This window comes from Pseudopodoces humilis, chromosome 7 (assembly GCF_049639895.1).
Source record: "Pseudopodoces humilis isolate 2021_Gansu_Grassland_sample_001 chromosome 7, ASM4963989v1, whole genome shotgun sequence".
Lineage (NCBI taxonomy): Eukaryota > Metazoa > Chordata > Aves > Passeriformes > Paridae > Pseudopodoces > Pseudopodoces humilis.
In genome coordinates this window covers 38,126,318-38,145,513 of record NC_142206.1, presented here as the reverse complement: position 1 = coordinate 38,145,513, position 19,196 = coordinate 38,126,318, and the positions used below count along the sequence as shown (strand labels likewise).

Sequence of the window (19,196 nt, the reverse complement as noted above, 5' to 3'; positions counted from 1 at the left end):
TGGGAAATCATGTTTTTGTCTGTCCTTAAAGTTTCAATGAGCAGTGGTAGTTGTAGCTCAGTTTCTTTCTCCTACGTGTGTCCTGGGCACTGAATTCTGGGATGCTTCCAATTCAATACAAAGAAATAAAGAATCCAGATTAAAGTTGAAAGAGGTCGGGTGCTGGTTCTCCTGTGGTGTAATAATTACAGTGAATGATGGATTCTCAAAATATATGCTGTGCTTGCAGGAGATCTTGGTTGTTTAGCACTGCTGAATTTCAAGGTCCTCAAATGAGAAATTGAGAAGAAAACTGAAATTCTTCTTTCTAAACGGTTTATGTAAAACCTAGCAGATGAAATAAGCCAGGAAAGCTTTTCAAGTCAATTTCAGATGTAAGATCTCTTCCATGAATCAAGTGTTGTTGATGAGTCAAATTACCACCATTTGCACTTTTTCAGAAGCTTTTCTTGCTGACCAAGGTGAAGATACCTCATTTGTAAGAAGCATTTGTAAGGACATTTCATCTGTAAGAAGCAGTAAGGAGCACTGTGTTAGCATTGTCTGATCATCTTCTGATCTTAACTTGAAAAAAGAAGAGAATTGCTTACCCAGAACTTAGTTATTCTCCAGACATAAAGTCAGCAACATGCAACTTTGTTTTCTTCTCTATTATTTTTGTCAGTCATCTGACCACCTGTAATAGAAACAAGGTTTTGATCCTGAGTACTTCTCTTTTAGTTATATACCACCATTCATACTTTATACTATCATCCACCTACTTGCATCCTCTGATTTTAACTCTTAATCCATTACATGTCACAGAGATACCATTCTGCATTTCACTCAAACTGGGTCATTGTCAGATCATTCTTGATAGTAATCATGAGGTGAAATACATTTGACAAGACTTGGAACTCTGAAATAATCTGATTAATTTTCCTTTTCCTCTGAAAAAGTTTCTGCTTTTAGCCTGGAATGTATTCTCACACATATATATGGGTATTAAGCAAACTTTGAAATTGTAAAGAAAAGTTGCTGATGGCTTCAGTACACTTGGCATCGAAAAATATGTGTCCCTTGTCAGTAATCCTGCTGAAATTACCACACAGTACACTTTTATCACAGCAAAATTTTTCTCCAGTGTGAAAGCATGCATCAGTAGTGCTGCTCCATCTGGGTAGCTTTGACAAAAGTGCAAGAACTCAGATCCTATCTAATTAACTGCAGGTATCAGCAACAGGTACACAGGGCCAACCTTTGATAAACGAAATTCAGAGGCAATGATGCCCTCAAGAAGCTGCAATATCTAAACTCTTTATATGTTTTGGATTTTAAAGCTATTTATTTGGCATGTACACTGTCAGCATCACTTGTTTCTAACAGTCTAACAGAGTTTATAGTCTCTGAGTCCAAAGACAGCAAGTAAAGGAGGAAAAATTCTTTTAGTAAATAGTTCAATATTGCTGAATTATGAATGGTGCAGTGCAGTGATGGTGTATCAGCCCCAGTTCTGCTTTTTGGCAGTTGGTTCAATGAGTTCACTCAGTGTCCAGATGGCCATCCCTCAATCTAGGATCATGTGGGTTTTTTACATGCCACAACACTTCATGTCCAAACTGATTTGCTTCATGCTTCCTCTTTGTCTGGGCAGCCTCATTCTCCATGAGCTTTTCACTTGTTTCTAAGTGTGAGCCTGTCAGTCCCTGATACCTTAGCATTGTCATATTTCAACAGCTAGTTTGACTGTCACTTCACTAAGGAAGCAAAATGGGAAATTTTTTATTTTTTTTTTAATCTGAGGTGCAATTCCTCACTGACTTCTCTGGTGATATAGCCAGTTTAAGATGTGACAACCCTGCTTTCCGCTTCTGTTACACTTCAAAAAAAGGTGCCAACAAGTTGTTTTCTTGGGCTATGTTTGAGACCAGTATAAAGAAATGAAGTGAATTTAAAACAAAAACCTGGCATATATTTTCCCCCTTGGATTATGTTTGTGATCTGTTTTAAACATTATCTCATGCCTAAAGAGTAAAGTTGGTTAACTGTGGCCGAAGGAGAGGAGGCCAAGGATAATGATTTATTAGACACCAATGCTAGAGGAGACTGAAATGAAGCTGAGCTTTGTGTAAACTTAAAGGATAGAACTCTGCCCTGATGAAAATCAATGGGTGGGGCTGTTCTGGTGCCACAGTGCAAAGTTTCTTTAATTAGTGTTTTGATGCAAAACTAAAAGGTAGGAAGGAGAAGTTGTTTTTCTGGGGACTGGGGGGGTTGGAGGGTTTTTATGTTGTGTATTTTGGAATTTATCTTACCAAGTCCTCCAAGCTATAGCCAGGAAAGAAAAAAACAGCTAAGTGTGCTTCTTGTCACTCTCTTACTGCTCTTACTGACTTTATTGCTTTCTACAACTACCTGGAAGGAGGTTGTAGCGATGCAGAGGTCAGTCTCCTCTCCCAAGTAGCAAGAGACAGGATGAGGAAATTGCCTCAAGTTACACTAGGTGCAGTTTAGTCTGGATGTTAGGAAAAGCTTCTTAACAGAAGGAGTTGACGAGCACTGGAACAGGATACCCAGGGAAGTGGTGGAGTTGTCATTCCTAAAGGTACTTAAAAGATATATACATGTGGTGCTTAGTGACATGATTTAGTGATGGACTTGGCAGTGTTAGGTTAACAAATGATCTTGATGATCTTGGAGGTCTTTTCCAGCTTAAATGATTTTATGATTCTTAGGTAGGAGAAGGTCAATTTTGCAATTAATTGTCTTTTATGATGTTGTTGTTGTTAAGTGTTATCTAAGGGTCCTTCAGCTGCTGTTTGTTGCACATCAGCCTTTCATGTTGCTGTCTGGCTTTATCCTAATCTAGTAAAATAAAGCTCAGTGTAGTGAATGTTGGTATAACCAATTCTATTGCTGGATTGAGTTTAAGTGTTGGTGCAGGAGTGTCCCTAAATAAGTGTTGTTCAAAATAATTCAGCCATCTACACAAGAGGGAAGAACAGCTGGCTTCAAAGGCACCACAACCGTTTTAGAGTAGGTGTTTATACAGTCTTGTCCAGATGAAACAAATTACTTGCTGGGCATCAAAGAAGAGATTGAAGCCACCTGTGCTTTGTCCAGTCCAACACTGAAGAAAATCCTTCTATTAATAGAAAGACAACTCTGTTCTTTAGTCTGATGCAATTTAAAGCTAACAGAGAAGAAACAACTTCCTTTTCTCTTTTTTTTTTTTTTTGAGTCTGCTACTGACAACTGGTGTACACCTTCAGATAAGACAAAGGTAGAATTCCAGGAGGTTCTGTAAAATAACTGTATAATTGCAATTAAATTTCTCTGAAGACTGTGCATGTGTATTGCTTTCATTTAAAGTGCTATGGCATATTGTTGCTTTTTTGTAGAGAATAGCTTCTTGTATGTGCTGAGAGTGGTATCTGTATGTTATGTGTTAACAGCAGTTCACAGTGCAGTCCTTTGAATAACATCAAGGTGGTTGTTTGACAAATTTCATCTACCTAAAGCTGTGGAAACAAGCTGAAAACAGGGGCAAAGACAATTGTCAGTAACTGGTGATGCACTAGGGGATAAAAAAAGATATTCCAGTTTGAATTTTCAGAAATAACTCTTACTGGAAAGAATCTCACATTTAATAATTTGAATGTATTTGATCAGTATACATAAAGCCTTGCTACATGATGTGAACATTTGTTGCCAGAGGATAATGTTTATCAGAAGGAGTGTTTTGGTTCTTCAATGCAGGTAATTCCAGTGTTCAAGGAGTTCCTTAATCTGGTTATATGATTACATCTGAGGACAGGATGGATTTGGAGGAACGCATTTGGCCATTCTAAGCAAGATCTATTTCATAGGACCATTTCATAGTTTGTAGGGGAGCAGGGTGTGATTTTTACAAAGGTGTCCAGGTCTCATAGAAAATGAGCATTTATCTCAGGTATTCTGGGAGCTATGGAGAATGCAGTAGCTATTCTCCTTTAAAAGCTTTTTGTTTGTAGTAAGCAGTTTGGAATTTGGCTAGAATGATGAGCTTCTTCGTCTTCTCAGATATGTAACTTTTAAACATATCTCCATTCTTATACTTTAGGTATAAATACAAAATTTAGTAATCTTCTGCTGATTAGTGATGGCAATCTTGAAAACATTTTAATAAATGAGGTTGAACCACTCTGCATTCCTGAGATAATATCCACAAAATTTTAGCATCCAGTAGGAAACAGATTTTCACATACCTGTTAATTTAAATAGAAATTTACACCAATGTGTAAAAATATATAGCACAAACCAGTGCTGTCAACTAATACACTGAAATTGTGAAAGAACTGTTGTGTAATTTGGTTGTTTTACTCATTTTTCTTCATGTGTTTTTAGTGGGTTTGTCTTTTTAATAATGTACATTTAGTATAACTGTATGGCTATAGAATATTAATTAAGAATATTCAAACTGATGGTGTTTTATCCCTGATTTTCCAGCTAAGACATTTAGGAAATGATGAAGTACACATTGTCTGGTCAGAACATACTCGAGATTATAGAAGAGGAATAATTCCAACAGAATTTGGTGATGTTCTTATAGTTATCTATCCCATGAAAAACCATATGTTCAGTATCCAGATCATGAAAAAGCCTGAGGTAAGGATTTGTTTTCTTTTGTGTTCCCTTCATGTGTTTAACATGAACTGAATTTTGTTTAGAATCTGAGGTTTTGGAAAAATAGATTGATCTAACGAAGTGGTATCTTAAGCATGGACAGTTGCAGTGGTTTTAGGAGGGAAAAGGAAGAGCTCAGTACAGTGCATAGCAAAATAAGTAACTTGAAATTGCAAAGGCCTGATGCTGTAAAGCATATCTGCTAACAACATAATCTGGAAACAAAGCTAGAATATTTTACATAATAATTTAAATATTATAGTAAACTTGTCAAACTTTTTTATCAAATTCGATACATAACCGAGGTAGTTGAATAATGGCCTATTCCAACCTCCTCCATCCGTGTCATAGTCCCTTTTTTTCCTCTCAAACCTATTTTTTACTTTCTTCTTAACTCCACACAAGAATTTGGAGATGAATTCAGTAAAGTAAGACCATTCAGCCCTTAGGATTAAGAACACGCATTCTTTCTAAGGACTATTCCCCAAATGTCAGTGCTGCCTTGTTCTTAAAACAGTGGTTTAGGGTTGTGAACACCAAACTGACTGAGTAAAAGTAGTCATGAGTTTTTGTACTACCTGACTTCTGTGTGTGATGTCACTTGCCATGCATTTCTATACTTTATTAAAGTTATTACTACATGCACTCAAATTAATAAATGAGGTATGACAGCAATAGGATTACCTCATTATGATGATTGCCTCTATCTATTGATAGGCATGAAATGATCTGTTTTGTTATTGTTGGATTATTTATATTTTTAACTAATAAGTATGTTCTTTCTTTTACTACTTTAACTACAAATAATTATCTTATTGGGAGCATGCAGATTAAGAAGGAAAGCAAAAATTATGGAAAACGGGGATTGTTGTTAATCCAAAAAGAGGTCCTTGTATGTGAAAAAAGTGCCTTCCATCAGATTTCAGTATTCTCAAAACTACAGTAAATGACTAGTGGCAAAAATAATACAGGAATCTAAAATTCTTTTGCAGCATTTGTTTCCACTTAGCAGGAAGAATATTTAGTATACACTCTGCTTCCTTTGCTGTGCTGATGCACAAATTTTGCTGCCCTTCTGCTTTATGTCAGCAGCTTCAGAACTTTATTCACATGTACAGGAAATGAAGATACTTAATACTGAATGCTTGGGTTGTTTAGTTTTATTTTAATTGCAAAATGATGATTGATTAGAGAGAAATGTAATGCCAAAACATAAGATCTATCTGTTCTGTTCACCTTTTGGGGCCTAGTTATACTAAATATTGAGTGTTTCTCTACTGATCTCACAAATAAAGTTTTACAGTTAGGCTCCAAATAGGCAAAACTTTCACCACAGATTTCTTCTGTAAAGGGCTTACAGTCTTTTTGTTCAGATAATTTAGAAAGGAATTAAAAAAAAAGGAAATAGAAGATGAGGGTCACTACACTCATAGTAACTGTATAACCCTTTCACAGTGGGTTGGTCCTTATAGACATGTTAATAACTAGAGCCACGATAAAAAATATTTTAGAATTTGAGTAATTATTTCTTTTGCTTCTTACCATCTATAAGATTATCATCTAGCCTATCAACCTCATAAACATCATATGCATGACTGTTCCTAGGATTTTTGCAGCAAATGTTGGAAATTATTTTTGATGAGACATAGTATTCAAATAGTTGCTTAATTTTTTTCAAATGCTGTGTTATCTGTTGCCAAGGATATCAAGCAGTTATATGGCTGTATATTTCCACAAGAGGAAAGGTCTGACTTGCAACACAATAACTGGTTTGATTATCTAGCAATGAGGAGGGAAAAAGACATATATTTGAGTGCTCTATTGTTAATGTTGATTGCTAATTGTTATAGCTATGATCATGTCTTGCTTTATGTTGAACTTCTTAATTTTTTATTCAGGTTCCATTTTTTGGTCCACTCTTTGATGGTGCTATTGTGAATGGAAAAATTCTGCCTATTATGGTTCGTGCAACAGCTATAAATGCAAGCCGTGCATTGAAATCATTAATCCCATTATACCAAAACTTGTATCCTTTCACTCAAATGGTTTCTAAGGCATATACATTCCCTTGCTGTCCTACAGATATGATATTCATGGGTTTTTCTCTTTTTTTCAGATTAATACAGGGATATTTATTTCTTTTTATGGTGATTTTGCCTATAGGGAACTTAAACCCATAGAAGAGCATTCAAATGAAGACCATCTTTTTTAATTAAATAAAGAATAGATTAAGTGCAGAAAAATTGCCTCTTTCTAATGTTTTGTAGCATGGGATTGTCATTTCTCATTAACAAAATTATTTTAATGACCATTTTGTGAGTAGTCTTTTTAAAATAGCGATATTATGATGTTAATAATCCTTCTTTCTTAAGATATTTATCCAATATTAGTGTGACTTAGTTTTATTTTCTAGTTCCAAGAATGCTGTTTTCCTTCAAGGTGAGAAGTTTATTAAATGTCTGTCATACAGATTTTGTTATTTAACTCAGAATACAAAGTTGATGTCAAAATCGTGCTAGTGTCTTTGTAAATGTTTCAGAAAAGGCTGTCACTTTTCTGTTGTTGCTGTTGAAACTGAAATTGTATGTTTTGAAGGGGTTGTTCTTGGAAGAATAGATTTATCAACCATAAATTAAAAACCACAAGGTAAGTCAGTCACTTATACCCCTTCCCTTACTTTAGATTGAATTCTGTTAGTTAAACCAACAAGTTAAAATCAACCTGTTAGTTAAATCAACAAGAAATTTTTGAATTTCATAAACTGAAAAATAAGTTTAAATTTTGATCCAAAAAGGATTCTGTGCTTAATTTCTAAGAAAGCTGTAAATACTAGTACTTGTCATGTGATAGTTTGTTGCAAAAATACCATTTTTTCCATAGCTGACTGTTAATACTTGCAGAGTTTTGGATTAGATATGATGAAATGGATTTACAGATGAATGATGGATGTGTTTTATGTGATCACATTATCTGATGTTTGTGCCATTTCTGTAGATGACACATGTTGATTCATTGTATTTTCATGTTTGGAAAGGTCCGATCTTCCTGTCATTACTCAAGGAGCTTAGTCAAAGAATTTAAAATGTATTATCATCATCAGCAGCAGCTATCAAAAGTGATGGTTTAGAGCATTATATTGATGTATAGCGATGAGCAATTGGAAAACAATTTGCTTTGAAATAGGAAACTTCCAGTACCAAAAAAAACTCCACAGACTTTGTATGTTTAAACTTCACAGAATATGAACGGTTTTCTGTTTCATATTGCATATTCTTGCCAGCTCAATGTCTAGGAACTGACCAGTTCCACAGAGTTGTGCACTGCATTTTTAATTCTGTTCTCCAAATTGTATGTTTTAATATGCATCAAAGCACACATGTCATTTATGACATAACATGGCCTCCATTAAAATGCTCATATGTCTTCTAGTATGGTTAGTTTGATAAGTGGAAAGCATTATGTGTATTTGATTTTAGATAGTATTGGTTGGTGGGTTTCATGTCATCACTCAGTAAGCTGATGAAGTACCAGCTGACTGGGCACTAATATTAAAGAGTGGAATTCTTTTTCCATCTGGCTTGGAGTATCTTATATTTACTTATATTTACTGTTCAGTATAATAATCTAAAAATTAAAATGAGGTTGTGGGAAGTTCTTTAAAAGCTGTTTGCTTAGCGAGAAATTCGAAAAAAACTCTACAAACTTTCCTGGCTTGAATTAGGCTCTGATGGAGTCAGTTGTGTCTGTGGAGTACAGCAAAAAATGCAAAACTTCTGAGTCTGGCCTAAGTCTCAGTGGTATAAAAACCTCTTGATTAAAAATGTCATGGACACGCTTTTGGTGTTCAACCCAGACTTGAGGTCAAGAAGGAATTTCCCTCATACAAGAATGGCTAAGAATGGTGGATGTTTCCTGTAACATGGACATGGTCTCTTATCTAGGAACATTTGAAAGTTGAATCTAATTATGTTCCTGTGATAGCAGGGAGTTGAAGATGTCAAGGACTGTCTTTATTGTCTCCTGTTTTTTTCCTCTGGGATATTTTAGCTATGGCTGCAGCAGTTCACTTCTGGCTTTTAAGTTTGTAGTGTACTAAAGGGTGTGGGGAACAGGCGTATTTTATTGGCTGTGGTTAAATAGCTCTTCTGGAGACACTACCAGAATTAATGTCTCTTGCAGAAGACAGGATTCGCTAATCAAGGTGGCCTTTCCTTGTGTTGGAATATTGCTGGAGCAAAGAAAAAGAGGGCTCAGAGTGGTGAAAACAATACATTTGAAGAGGGAGGAAAAAGGGAACAAAAAACGCTATTTTTCAGAAAGTACATAAAATGGGAAATTGAAGCTGATGATCAAGGATTTCCACAAGTTCAGGACAATAACAGTGTCAGTGAGAGAGAATCCTGAAGTGATGTTCTTGAAACTGATCTTCATTTACTTATTTATGAACCTCTAAAATACTGAGCAGTGTTAGTTTTTTCGGAGTTTGGATGATGGTTAGTAGATACCCATGAATGTGGATGTCAAGGGCACAAGAGTACGTGAGACTTGTCAAACAAAACTATGTCAGGCACTACATTTCTGTATTAGCCCTTCTTTTTACAGTAGTAGACCAGCAGAAATAGTTAATTTCAAAGCCAGCATGAGTGTATGGATGTCTCTCTGCCTGCAGGTGTGTAGTATGTTTTCTGGTACTGTGCCATACTTGGTGGGCACTTTTTGACTTAGTAGGGATTTAAAGACATATATGTAGGCCTGTACTTATCCATTTTTGAAGAATGTTTATAATATCACATTGTAGATCTTGTGGTGATGGACCACTGTAAACGCTTAATTAAACTAAGACTGTGTTCATTTGCTTGTGTATGGGATGGGAAAAAATTGTCATTGAGCTTGGCCCTCCTACTTCCAAGGAGAGCTTATCTACGCTCTGAGACAGTGCATTTTCTAAGTGCAGACCTGACTGAAAAAATCAGCTGTCATTTGTAATCAGCAGGGATATTCAGTCCTCTTCACGTAACCTGATTGCAACTTTTTCCTTAATGCGCTGGTCTGTTAATCACAGTGTGGCAATGGTAGCATGTGAATGGTATAATAATGGTTGCATGGATACCTGAAATTCTGGTCATCTCCCTCTATAGTCTTCTCCAACTTTGAGTATGTGTCGTACAGTCTGAAGTAGCTTTCTGAGACTGACATTCTGTCAATCACCTTCCTCTTCCTGATGTTACTTTGACATTTCTGATAGGATACTTAGATAGCAAAACACTTTAAAGATTTGATTTGGTTCATGATTTTAAAGGTTTCATCTGCTGTGTGGTTTTATTCTTTGCTCAGAATACTATATAATTGTTTCCATATTGTCGTGTTCTAAGATTAAAAATTTACTAAATTTATCAGCAAACATTAGTCATGTATGGCAGGTATCCTGTTTTATTTGATTCTTGACACACTCATTGCTGCAGCTGTGTGAAGAGAATATTTCTATTTTGGGTGGAATTTTTGCATTGGTGTGTGGAATTTGCTTTTGTTTCTCTTTCAAGGATTCTCTGGTGCCCCAATAATTTTTGGTGGCCTGTCTCTCTTACATCAGTACCCCCTCAGGAACAAGTGGCATATATGGACATAGAAGTGGGTGACAAACACAAAATATTTGTCTTGCTAATGAAGCAACAGTAACCCCTCTCTGTCTCAGGGCTGATGCATTTCTTCTCCTCATTGTGTTTGCCATTGTTTTAAGAAGTGCATGCTTATCTCCTGAGTATGCTCAAGCTGCACATATGCTAGGAAATCTTCTAACACTTGTAAATGCAGGTGTAATAATAGGACTAAATGTTAAGAACAATTGTTTCCACTATGATGTAGAATAACACAAATATTTAGGGATTGTTAATACTTTTTACTTAGTAAATTGCATTGATATTCTTGATCTGAAGAGTTTTATTCATGGCTCATGTCTCAGACCAAGCACTTTGTCACATTCTGAATTCAGAATCGACCATATGTAGGAAATGGATCAACACTAAGTACTTGCAACAATAGAAGTTGTGGCTTCATATAAAACTTAATTTGAACTTCCCGAATAAATAGCAGATGTCAGCCAGATGCCAAGAGGTACACCTTTGACATAGTAGGCACCTTCAGTGATCCAACTTTTTACAGTTATTGCAACAAAGCAGGATGAATGCTAGAAACCTTGTGGGAGTGAAATTGCAATTGTGAAAGAATTACTGTCCCTTTTTTCATTGTATACAAATTCTGGAGTGACAATTATTATTATTAAGGAGTTTATAAATTAAGGAGTGGTGACAATTATTCCAAACTATGGAATTCAAATTCAGACAGTGCAATTCAGACACTTTCTGTCTGACATAGTATTCCCCTATTACAGATGCTAAGGTGCTACAGAAGCTACAGATGCCACACAGTAAGAAGCTAAACACACAGTAAGAAATCCTCTTTAACATATTTTAAATCTGAAATTTATAGATATTTTAGAATACCTGGAATATGCATAACTGTTTTATCCTTAATCATCATAGCATAATTTCCACTTCTTTCCAATAATCTGCAAAGTCTTTGACCTCATGCCAAGAACTTTAAAAAGTTCATATGTTAATTATTTTTGAGATTTTGTTTCGTCACATGAAGCCAATTCATTTAAATAGCAAAAAAGTAATGCTGCTTTAATTATTCCATCTAAAAAATGTTATAGAGTAAATCTTAATCTGAATGACTGGATAAATTAATCTTTGTTATCAAAACTGAAAATTTGACATCCTCCTAACTTTCTTGATATTTTATGACTAATCAGTTGGTACTTGATGTATTGTAGCTAATCTTTTGACAGTTATCTTCTAGAAAAAGGAAAGGTATTAACCCCATATGGTGTCTGACAAGGTAGTAACTTATTTATGAATAAATTAATGTCCATGAGTGGTTTGTTAAAAGTTTGCTCTATATTAGAAACTGATCACTCAGGAAAAGCTGATACTCAACTGCCACAAGAAAAGGTTTTTTTAGAACTGGTATTATTGCTTTTTGTTGGTTTTGCTTGACCATCTCCTGCCTCAAGAGAATTGCAAGTCCTGGAAAAGTGAAGAAAGTGTTCTTTATTAATGGCATACAGTGAGCAAAGGATATTCTTCAGATTTCTGGCTACAATTGTTTCATTTAATTAAGAATATTTGTTGTATTTGAGTTTTCAAACTTTAACTTGTGGAGATGTTGAAGATTTCTCACTTGCACAGAAATCTAGAAGTTAAAACTTGATAGCACTGATTCTGGCGGTGCCAGTTTCCCTTTCTCCATGAAGTTTTCTACCTTTAAGCTGCATGAGCATTTCCAAGGAAAAAGTTGAATAGAGTGGTACTGCATCAATGAAAACTGTGTCTCAAATGGGAGAGGCCTAAGGGTTGCTTGCTCTCATAGTTTTGGTGTAGTTAAAGGAATAATGCATGAAATTTTGATTGCTCTTCTACTATTTTCTGGTTTAGAAATTTTTTCATCTGCCATATGCCAAGAGTCTGGAAAGTTTGCTGTATTTCTGGCAATACATTTTTGGTACAGGACATTTTAATAAGGTTTTAACATACCTGTTACTCTTTTTTTTTTCTGTCATCACAGGTGAAAAGACACCAACATTAAAAATACACTTTTTAAAAACTACTTTATATCTTTTATAAAAATTAATAAAAAATTTCTGAATTTCAGTGAATATTTATTCCATCCCTGATGTCTACTGTTGTAGCCTTATCTGATACGATTTCAAGTAAGACACATGGATGAGTTCATCACATGACCGCTGCTGTTTTTTCCAGAAGAAAATACAGCTATTTCTGAAATCCATTTTACTGTTTAACAGTAAAAAATGTTTTCCCAGTTCAAGCAAGACTCATAAGGTACAGAATATGTTGCTCAGTCTTTCCTGTACTTTGAATTGCTCTGGGTGTTCTCCCAGATCCTAGTTCTGATGACAACTTACTTGATATTTTAATAATTATAAATGTGGTTGATTAATTAAATGCCTGCATCCAATGATGTAGCATGAAAAACTGAAGATTTCCAAGACATGTAGAAGTATGTGATTGTTTTAATGGACTGTTCCGGTATTTTGGTTTTAAGGAATCATGTAACATTTTCTCTGCACATTATAAGAAACCTAAATATAAGAAGAAAGTCTTATATCTATATATATCTCTATAGAGTTGTGTGTGTGTCTCCTTGTAGGTATGCAATGACTGTAATAGCTATATCTTTACATTTACTCTATTTTCCCTCTGAAGTAATACATCAAATTAATATATTTTCCTGTGATTTCACAAGTATTTTTGAACAAAAAGAGGCTGCTGTAAGGAAAATGGCTGGGAAAATACCAAAAAGATGTAATACCAAGTTACTTATATGGCCATGAGTGGCTGAAGTGCTCAGAATGACAAACCATTAATGCAAAAAAAATCAATATGCACAGTACTTAAATAACTGCTACGTTTTAGAATGTTCATGTTCAAGATTAATGTTTTAATGTTATACAGAAAATTAGTACAGTTTGAAATAGCTTATGTAAAGGAATTGGCACAATGGTAATGCAGTGTAATAGAATAATCTGAAATAACTTCTCTATGAATAACATCATGTTGAATTTTACCTAATTAAAAAAAAAAAACCAAAAAACAAAAAAACCCTCACCAAACACTAAATGAAAAAAGAGCTAAGATTCCAAAGCATAAATTGTGCTATTTATGTTCGTTAAGTATGGTTTGAAATCCTGTCTTAGGGACATCTTGCCTAACTATATATCTCATGCTGCTCAGTAAATGAGAAGAGTATTGATTGGCATATGCTGCTTAAATCGATCACCTTGACAGCCAGAATTACAGTAATCTGTCAGTATTAATGACTATCTTTCAAGCCTTGATACCTCTCCTTTGCTTGTCTCATCTTGCCTCAGTTCTGTTTGAAGTGCATTTTCTTGAAACCTCTGGTTTTGTCAGGGTAGGTACTTTTGTAGGGTTTTTTGTCCCCTGAGTCCAATTTATTGGCTTGATCATGCAATTAGAGTTAAAATGCAACACCAGGTAGCAAAAGTAGGCAGTGTCCTGAGTACCAATTGGACCTCAGAGGTAGTGCAAACCTGCTCTCAGCCATCATTTATTAGTTACCTGTTGAAAAAATGGGATTGTTTTGCAATGAATAATTCCAAAGCATCACTTTAAATGCCTTTGATTTTAGCCACTAGAGACAACTGATTGAGCCAACATTTTGTGATTGGCTGTTAAACTCTTGCCTTAGTGTTTGTCATGTAGACACTTCAAATAACTGCTGGAGAAATACTTGCAGATGTGTGTACCAAGCTGCTGTGTTTGCTGTGTCTTCATGTAGTGAACATAATTTCACAAGATTTCACTTAGTTTTCATGTGTTTTTAAAGTTAGGAGTAAGTTGAAGCATGACATTGTCTTGTTGATCACAACTCTTTGAGTGTGATCATCTAGGCAATTCCTGATCCACCAAGTGGTCCATCCATCAAAACCATGTCTCTCAAATTTAGAGACAAGAATATCATGTTGGACAGTGTCAGATGCTTTGCACAGATCCAGCTAGATGACATCAGTTGCTCTTGCCTCAGATACCAGTGCTGTAACACTGTTGTAGAAGGCCACCAAATTTGTGCGTGATTTGTCCTTAGGACAGCCATGTTGGCTGTTTCAAATCACCACCTTATTTCCCTTTCCAGAAAGGTCTTTGCAGGCATTAAGGTGAAACTGCCTGGCCTGAAACACATTAAAGGGGTACAGTTAAAGGGATACAGTTTAAGCACATGGGTTTAGTAATGCTGTTGTTACATGTAGATATCACAAGATATCTACATGTTTCACTCAGCAGTACAGCTTTATTTATTAGCTACTCTTCCCTAATGAAACGCATGGGACTCTCCTGAAAGTGGTAAAAACAGAAAATATCAAGTTAGCAAAACTGATTGACTGTAGCCATGTAGTTTTCTACTATTAATTGCATTATAAAGACCTGAGTGTTGTAGACACTTAGGGGAGGGAGTCAAATATTTTTGTACAGTTTGGAAAAATATATTCTAGATTCTTTTACTTCTACATTCTTTCATAAATATAATTTGCCCATCTGAAGGAGAAATATTGGTTCTACTGATTTCTAAGAAAAATATGGATAGGCTTATGCTGGTGGCATTCTGGTTTAGAACAGAAGGGCAGTGAGCTTTCCAGAAAAGCAGTGACCTGCTTTATCAGCCTCCTAGAACTTCTGAGTCTGGATATGTCAGTACAGATCCCTTGAGGGAAGAGATTTTTTCTTGTTACAACATATTTTTAAGGGAGGAAAGTTTTGTATGTTGTAAGCTGAAAGTAGTGGAATCTTTCATTATAAAATGTGTTTCTAAAGTCTATAAATCTCTTTAAAAAAAAAAAAAATGCAGGGAGAAGGCTACGAGTCCTTAAACTGGAAAGAAAAAGATAAACTAATCCAATGTTACACAGAGTTGATTGCCGTGTGTGTAACACAAAGTGACAGTTTTTTTGATAATACCTACTTAACCTTATTAATTAATTAAATATTTTGGGTAACAAAAGCCCTTTGTTAAAATGTTAAGACTCTTGCCCCCTTAAGGTGTTAAAATTCATACAGATTTCTTTGATAACTCTCAGAAATCTGTGAATAAAAGTCTGGGAGATTAAACAGTTTTTCCTGACATTTCTAAAATGTAAAGAAAGAAATGTTTTTAAATTATTTAAGCCCTGGCTTTATTTTGGAAAAAACAGCATTGTGTATTGATTTAATCCTTTTCTTTCCATAAATTCACCCTCATAACAAATAAGGGATGTGCAAACAACTTGCAAGGTTTGCATGTTAAAACACAAAAAAACATGTATATATAAAAATAAGTATGTGGCATTCCATATGTTTGATTTTGATACTTAAATTGGTGGGAAATGTGAGAGATTATTTATAACAACCAAAACTGGCAAAACCATAACAGTTGTGAGATAGAGTGATGTTTTTGAGTTGAGTAAGATATTGGCAAACTGTTTCTGCATCATTCTGCATACGGTAATCAAAACAGTTGGGGCATGCTTTCCAGTGCCAACAGAGGGATTAGAATATCATAGGTACCAAAAAAAAAAAAATAGATTAATAGAAACTAGCACATTGGTTGGCTTCGTGCTCCTATAAGTCTGTATTTCAGTTACTGAAAAAGGGCTTGTATATAATACCTGGCAGTAAGTGAAAATATCAAGCTGGAGATGGAATGTAAAAATATTCATGTAAAAATATTCACCAGGGTCAAAATTATAAGAACAAAGATTATAGTTTATTCTGTATGTGCCACATAGTAGAAAAATGGAATAAGCTAACATAAAGCAAGGATTAAAAGTTAGTGTTACAGTAATTGGAGTTACCATATGGCAGTCTGAAGGACGTGAGTCTTAATCATAGCCTGGCCAATCAAATTTATCTCAATATACTTTCTAGACATAGAGAAAATAGTTTAATTGCCGATTAACTGCACCTGAATAAATCCGTGGATCACAAATACATCTATCTCCTTCTGAATGCTTCTCCTCCCAAACACAGAAGAATGCATCCTATTAGGAAATGGTTTAGTTTCAGCTTGCTAAACCATAGTTACCATCCATCTGTTCATGCCAATTGTGGAAAAAGGTCAGTTTTCAGCAAAGCCATGCATTTCACAGAAGGTATGTGAAGTGAAATTTCACAGGGGACATGATGGATCCTGATTCCTAGTGATAAACCTTAGGGGCCATCAGGGTTGGCATATGGTTCAGCATGATATGAAGGCTTGGGTTCACTTCTTTGGCGTGGAACTGATAAAACCTGGCTCTTAAGTATTGTTTCACTGGACACCAATCATGGGCAGCAGGAACTGCCCACTTAACTCTCTGTGGGAAGGAAGCCCAGGCTGTGTTCACAATAGCACCATTGTAGTGCTGCAGACTGCTCTCAACAGCTTGACAGCATTAGGGAGGAGGGTGAAGGGGCTGCTTTGCTAATTGCTGTTCAAAATATAAAAAGAGGGAAATAACTGAAAATTCATATTTGTTTTCTTCATTTACATAGAAGCCTGGCTTTGAGATTTTAAAATCATTCTTAAAATTGACTTTACTGGTCTCCAAAGAGGCTTATAAGTAGATTATCTGCTACTGGTACTGCAGCAACACATGGTAAAGAGAAAACATTCTCATCAACTAAAAAAATTTAAAAGGTAGTTGTAAAGTTCATTAAAGTGCAGATTGGAATTAATGACAGAATTTCTCATTAGAGGAGTTTCCTTTGTTGCAGGTAGTGTGGAATGGCAAATGAACACATACCTGTATGTGCAGTTTTTTACTGGACAGTATTTAATATTAATAGAATTTTATTTTTGTGATTTTGCAGTTTGGAGTGATTTCTTCATGAAAAAGATATTTGTGGTTTTTATCATCAATTAATATGTCTATATATGCAGAGAAGGTATTTAAAGTTGAAATTTAAATACTTGAATTTATGAAACCAGTGAGCTTAAGCTTAATTCACACTAATACCAGAGAGTAGAGAACTAGTTCTGCTTCTGTTTTCTTTACACCTATCAACCTTAATTACTTGAGTTAACACTGATGTAAGGCCGGATGTCAGAATGAGGATGACTCCCTCTCCCAACATCAGGAGTTAGTTTGTGGGGTTGCAGTTCCCCTGTGGCCTGTAGTGTTCCACATTTGTTGCAGTCATCACTTCAGCCCACACCTTACCATCTTTCATTGGTGTGTTCGGTACAACAGCTTTAATAAACCTCAGTCCTGTGTGGCCGGTGGCCCTGCGCCTCCCCTGCTGCCTCCTGCAAACCCACAGCAGCCAGGTGCGCGCTTCCGTCTGGCTGCAGGAGCGGCACTCCCTCGCTGCAGAGAGAGCTTGAAGCAGTGGCAGCTCTAATGGGCTTCAAAACAATTAGCACAACATACCATATAGATTAATTGATTCTCTTCTTGGATACATTAGTAAGACAAATCCTCCCTGTAAGTTGGAGTGGGAATTCTGCCTGCATATGGGCTTCAGCACAGTTTTCATCACTATTTTGTTTTCATGTCCATAGCCTGTTACTAAAGCATGGATGAGTGCAGTATTTTTAAGTACTATCATTATTCTTCTAACCACCCAGCCAAAGTTATAGTGCTGAGGTATTCATCCTTCCCATCCTGCTAGCCATTTGATCCAACTTTTTAGCTTTGTGCTAAAATGCAGTTCAGGGTTTGTAGAACCAATAGTACACTATAAATGGTACAGAAACTGATACTTTCTGCTATATGTTTGTATTAGTATGCTCCTGCTATATTTCAAACAGATAATTCATTGAATGCCCATTCTTCCTCTTACTGCAGAGTAGATTATATTTAAGTCAAGATTAATGGATAGATTCTGATGTTAAAACCCAGTCTCTGAGCCTTTCGTTCCCTAGAGGCATATAGTGCATTAGTTTAAGCCAATGTGCTGCTTATCATAGATACTCTGACACTGTCTAAAATGACAGTTTACTGTACTTTGTAGCTGCTTACTCTGGTAATAAAATCACTATATTGTGTTCTTGATAATTGTAATATTAAATAGAAACTTAATTGGATTACTGCACATTTAGATACAGATAGTTCTTAAGTAATTGTCCACTGTAAAATTTCTGATACTCATTTTTTCTCTCATGCAGTGTGTTCTGTCAGGGTCTAAGCTTAATATGTAGTTCAGTCACCTTTGATGAAAAAGTGCTGAAAAGACTTTTGCAGTGGGATTTTTTGGTGCAAAGGAGTACCTTTTATCATACAGATTTTCACTTGAACCTTTGTTGGTTTTTAAATCCTTCCATAAGGTGTTCCTGTTTGCTAAAGTCCTTAAAATAAAATAACTTCTGGGTTCTACAGAGCTGAAGAATTTGATAAGTAGTCTTAATTCAGATTTTTTTTCCCTTAATTTTGAAATTCCTAGAAGTCTGAGCATAATTTTTGTCATTTTTGCTGCCTAAACAGATGAACAGAATTAGAATTAATTCAGTAAATAGTTTTTTTACTATTGTCTTAAAAAGAACCCCAACTTTTTTATATATAATTAGTTTTTATATCGTTTATATTATAAAGAATATACTGAAATTAAAATTTATTTTACGTTCCGTTCAGTTGCATTTTAATTCTATATATTTTTATAAGCCTTCTGTAAAGGACCTTGGTGAAGAGTGGTTACATTTTTCATTTCATAATTGAGTGTTTTAAGTGGTTAAGCGTAGTCCAAATTTTATCCAATTGCAGCTTGTGTTAATGGTGCTCCACTCACACTGCCTTAGCACCTGTTATGGATTTTGAGTCATCTGGCAGCCCGTGGGACTTAGATAAAGAAGTACCAGGTGTCCTGCCTGTCTCCTAATTGAGACGCAATGTAAACAATACAGACTTGGCAATATGGTTATAGAAATGGATTAAAGCCCAGCTTTGTCTGCACTGATGAAGCACAGTTTGTTCTTCCTAGAAGATGTTATAAACCACTGATGAA

The 19,196-nt window shown here is 35.4% G+C and overlaps 1 protein-coding gene across 16 annotated transcripts in view; it reads left to right on the top strand.

The window, feature by feature from the left end:
• Positions 1 to 19,196, top strand: part of RALGAPA1 (Ral GTPase activating protein catalytic subunit alpha 1) — a 132,941-nt gene that overhangs the window by 93,053 nt on the left and 20,692 nt on the right. For all 16 annotated transcript variants that reach the window (XR_001331301.2, XM_005520288.3, XM_088057820.1 and 13 more), the window contains 2 exons: positions 4,468 to 4,626; positions 6,543 to 6,670. Coding sequence is in view for 15 of the 16 variants with exons in the window: in XM_005520288.3 (XP_005520345.1) it covers positions 4,468 to 4,626; positions 6,543 to 6,670 (287 nt within the window). In the remaining variant the exon portion in view is untranslated. The remainder of the gene's footprint in view (positions 1 to 4,467; positions 4,627 to 6,542; positions 6,671 to 19,196) is intronic.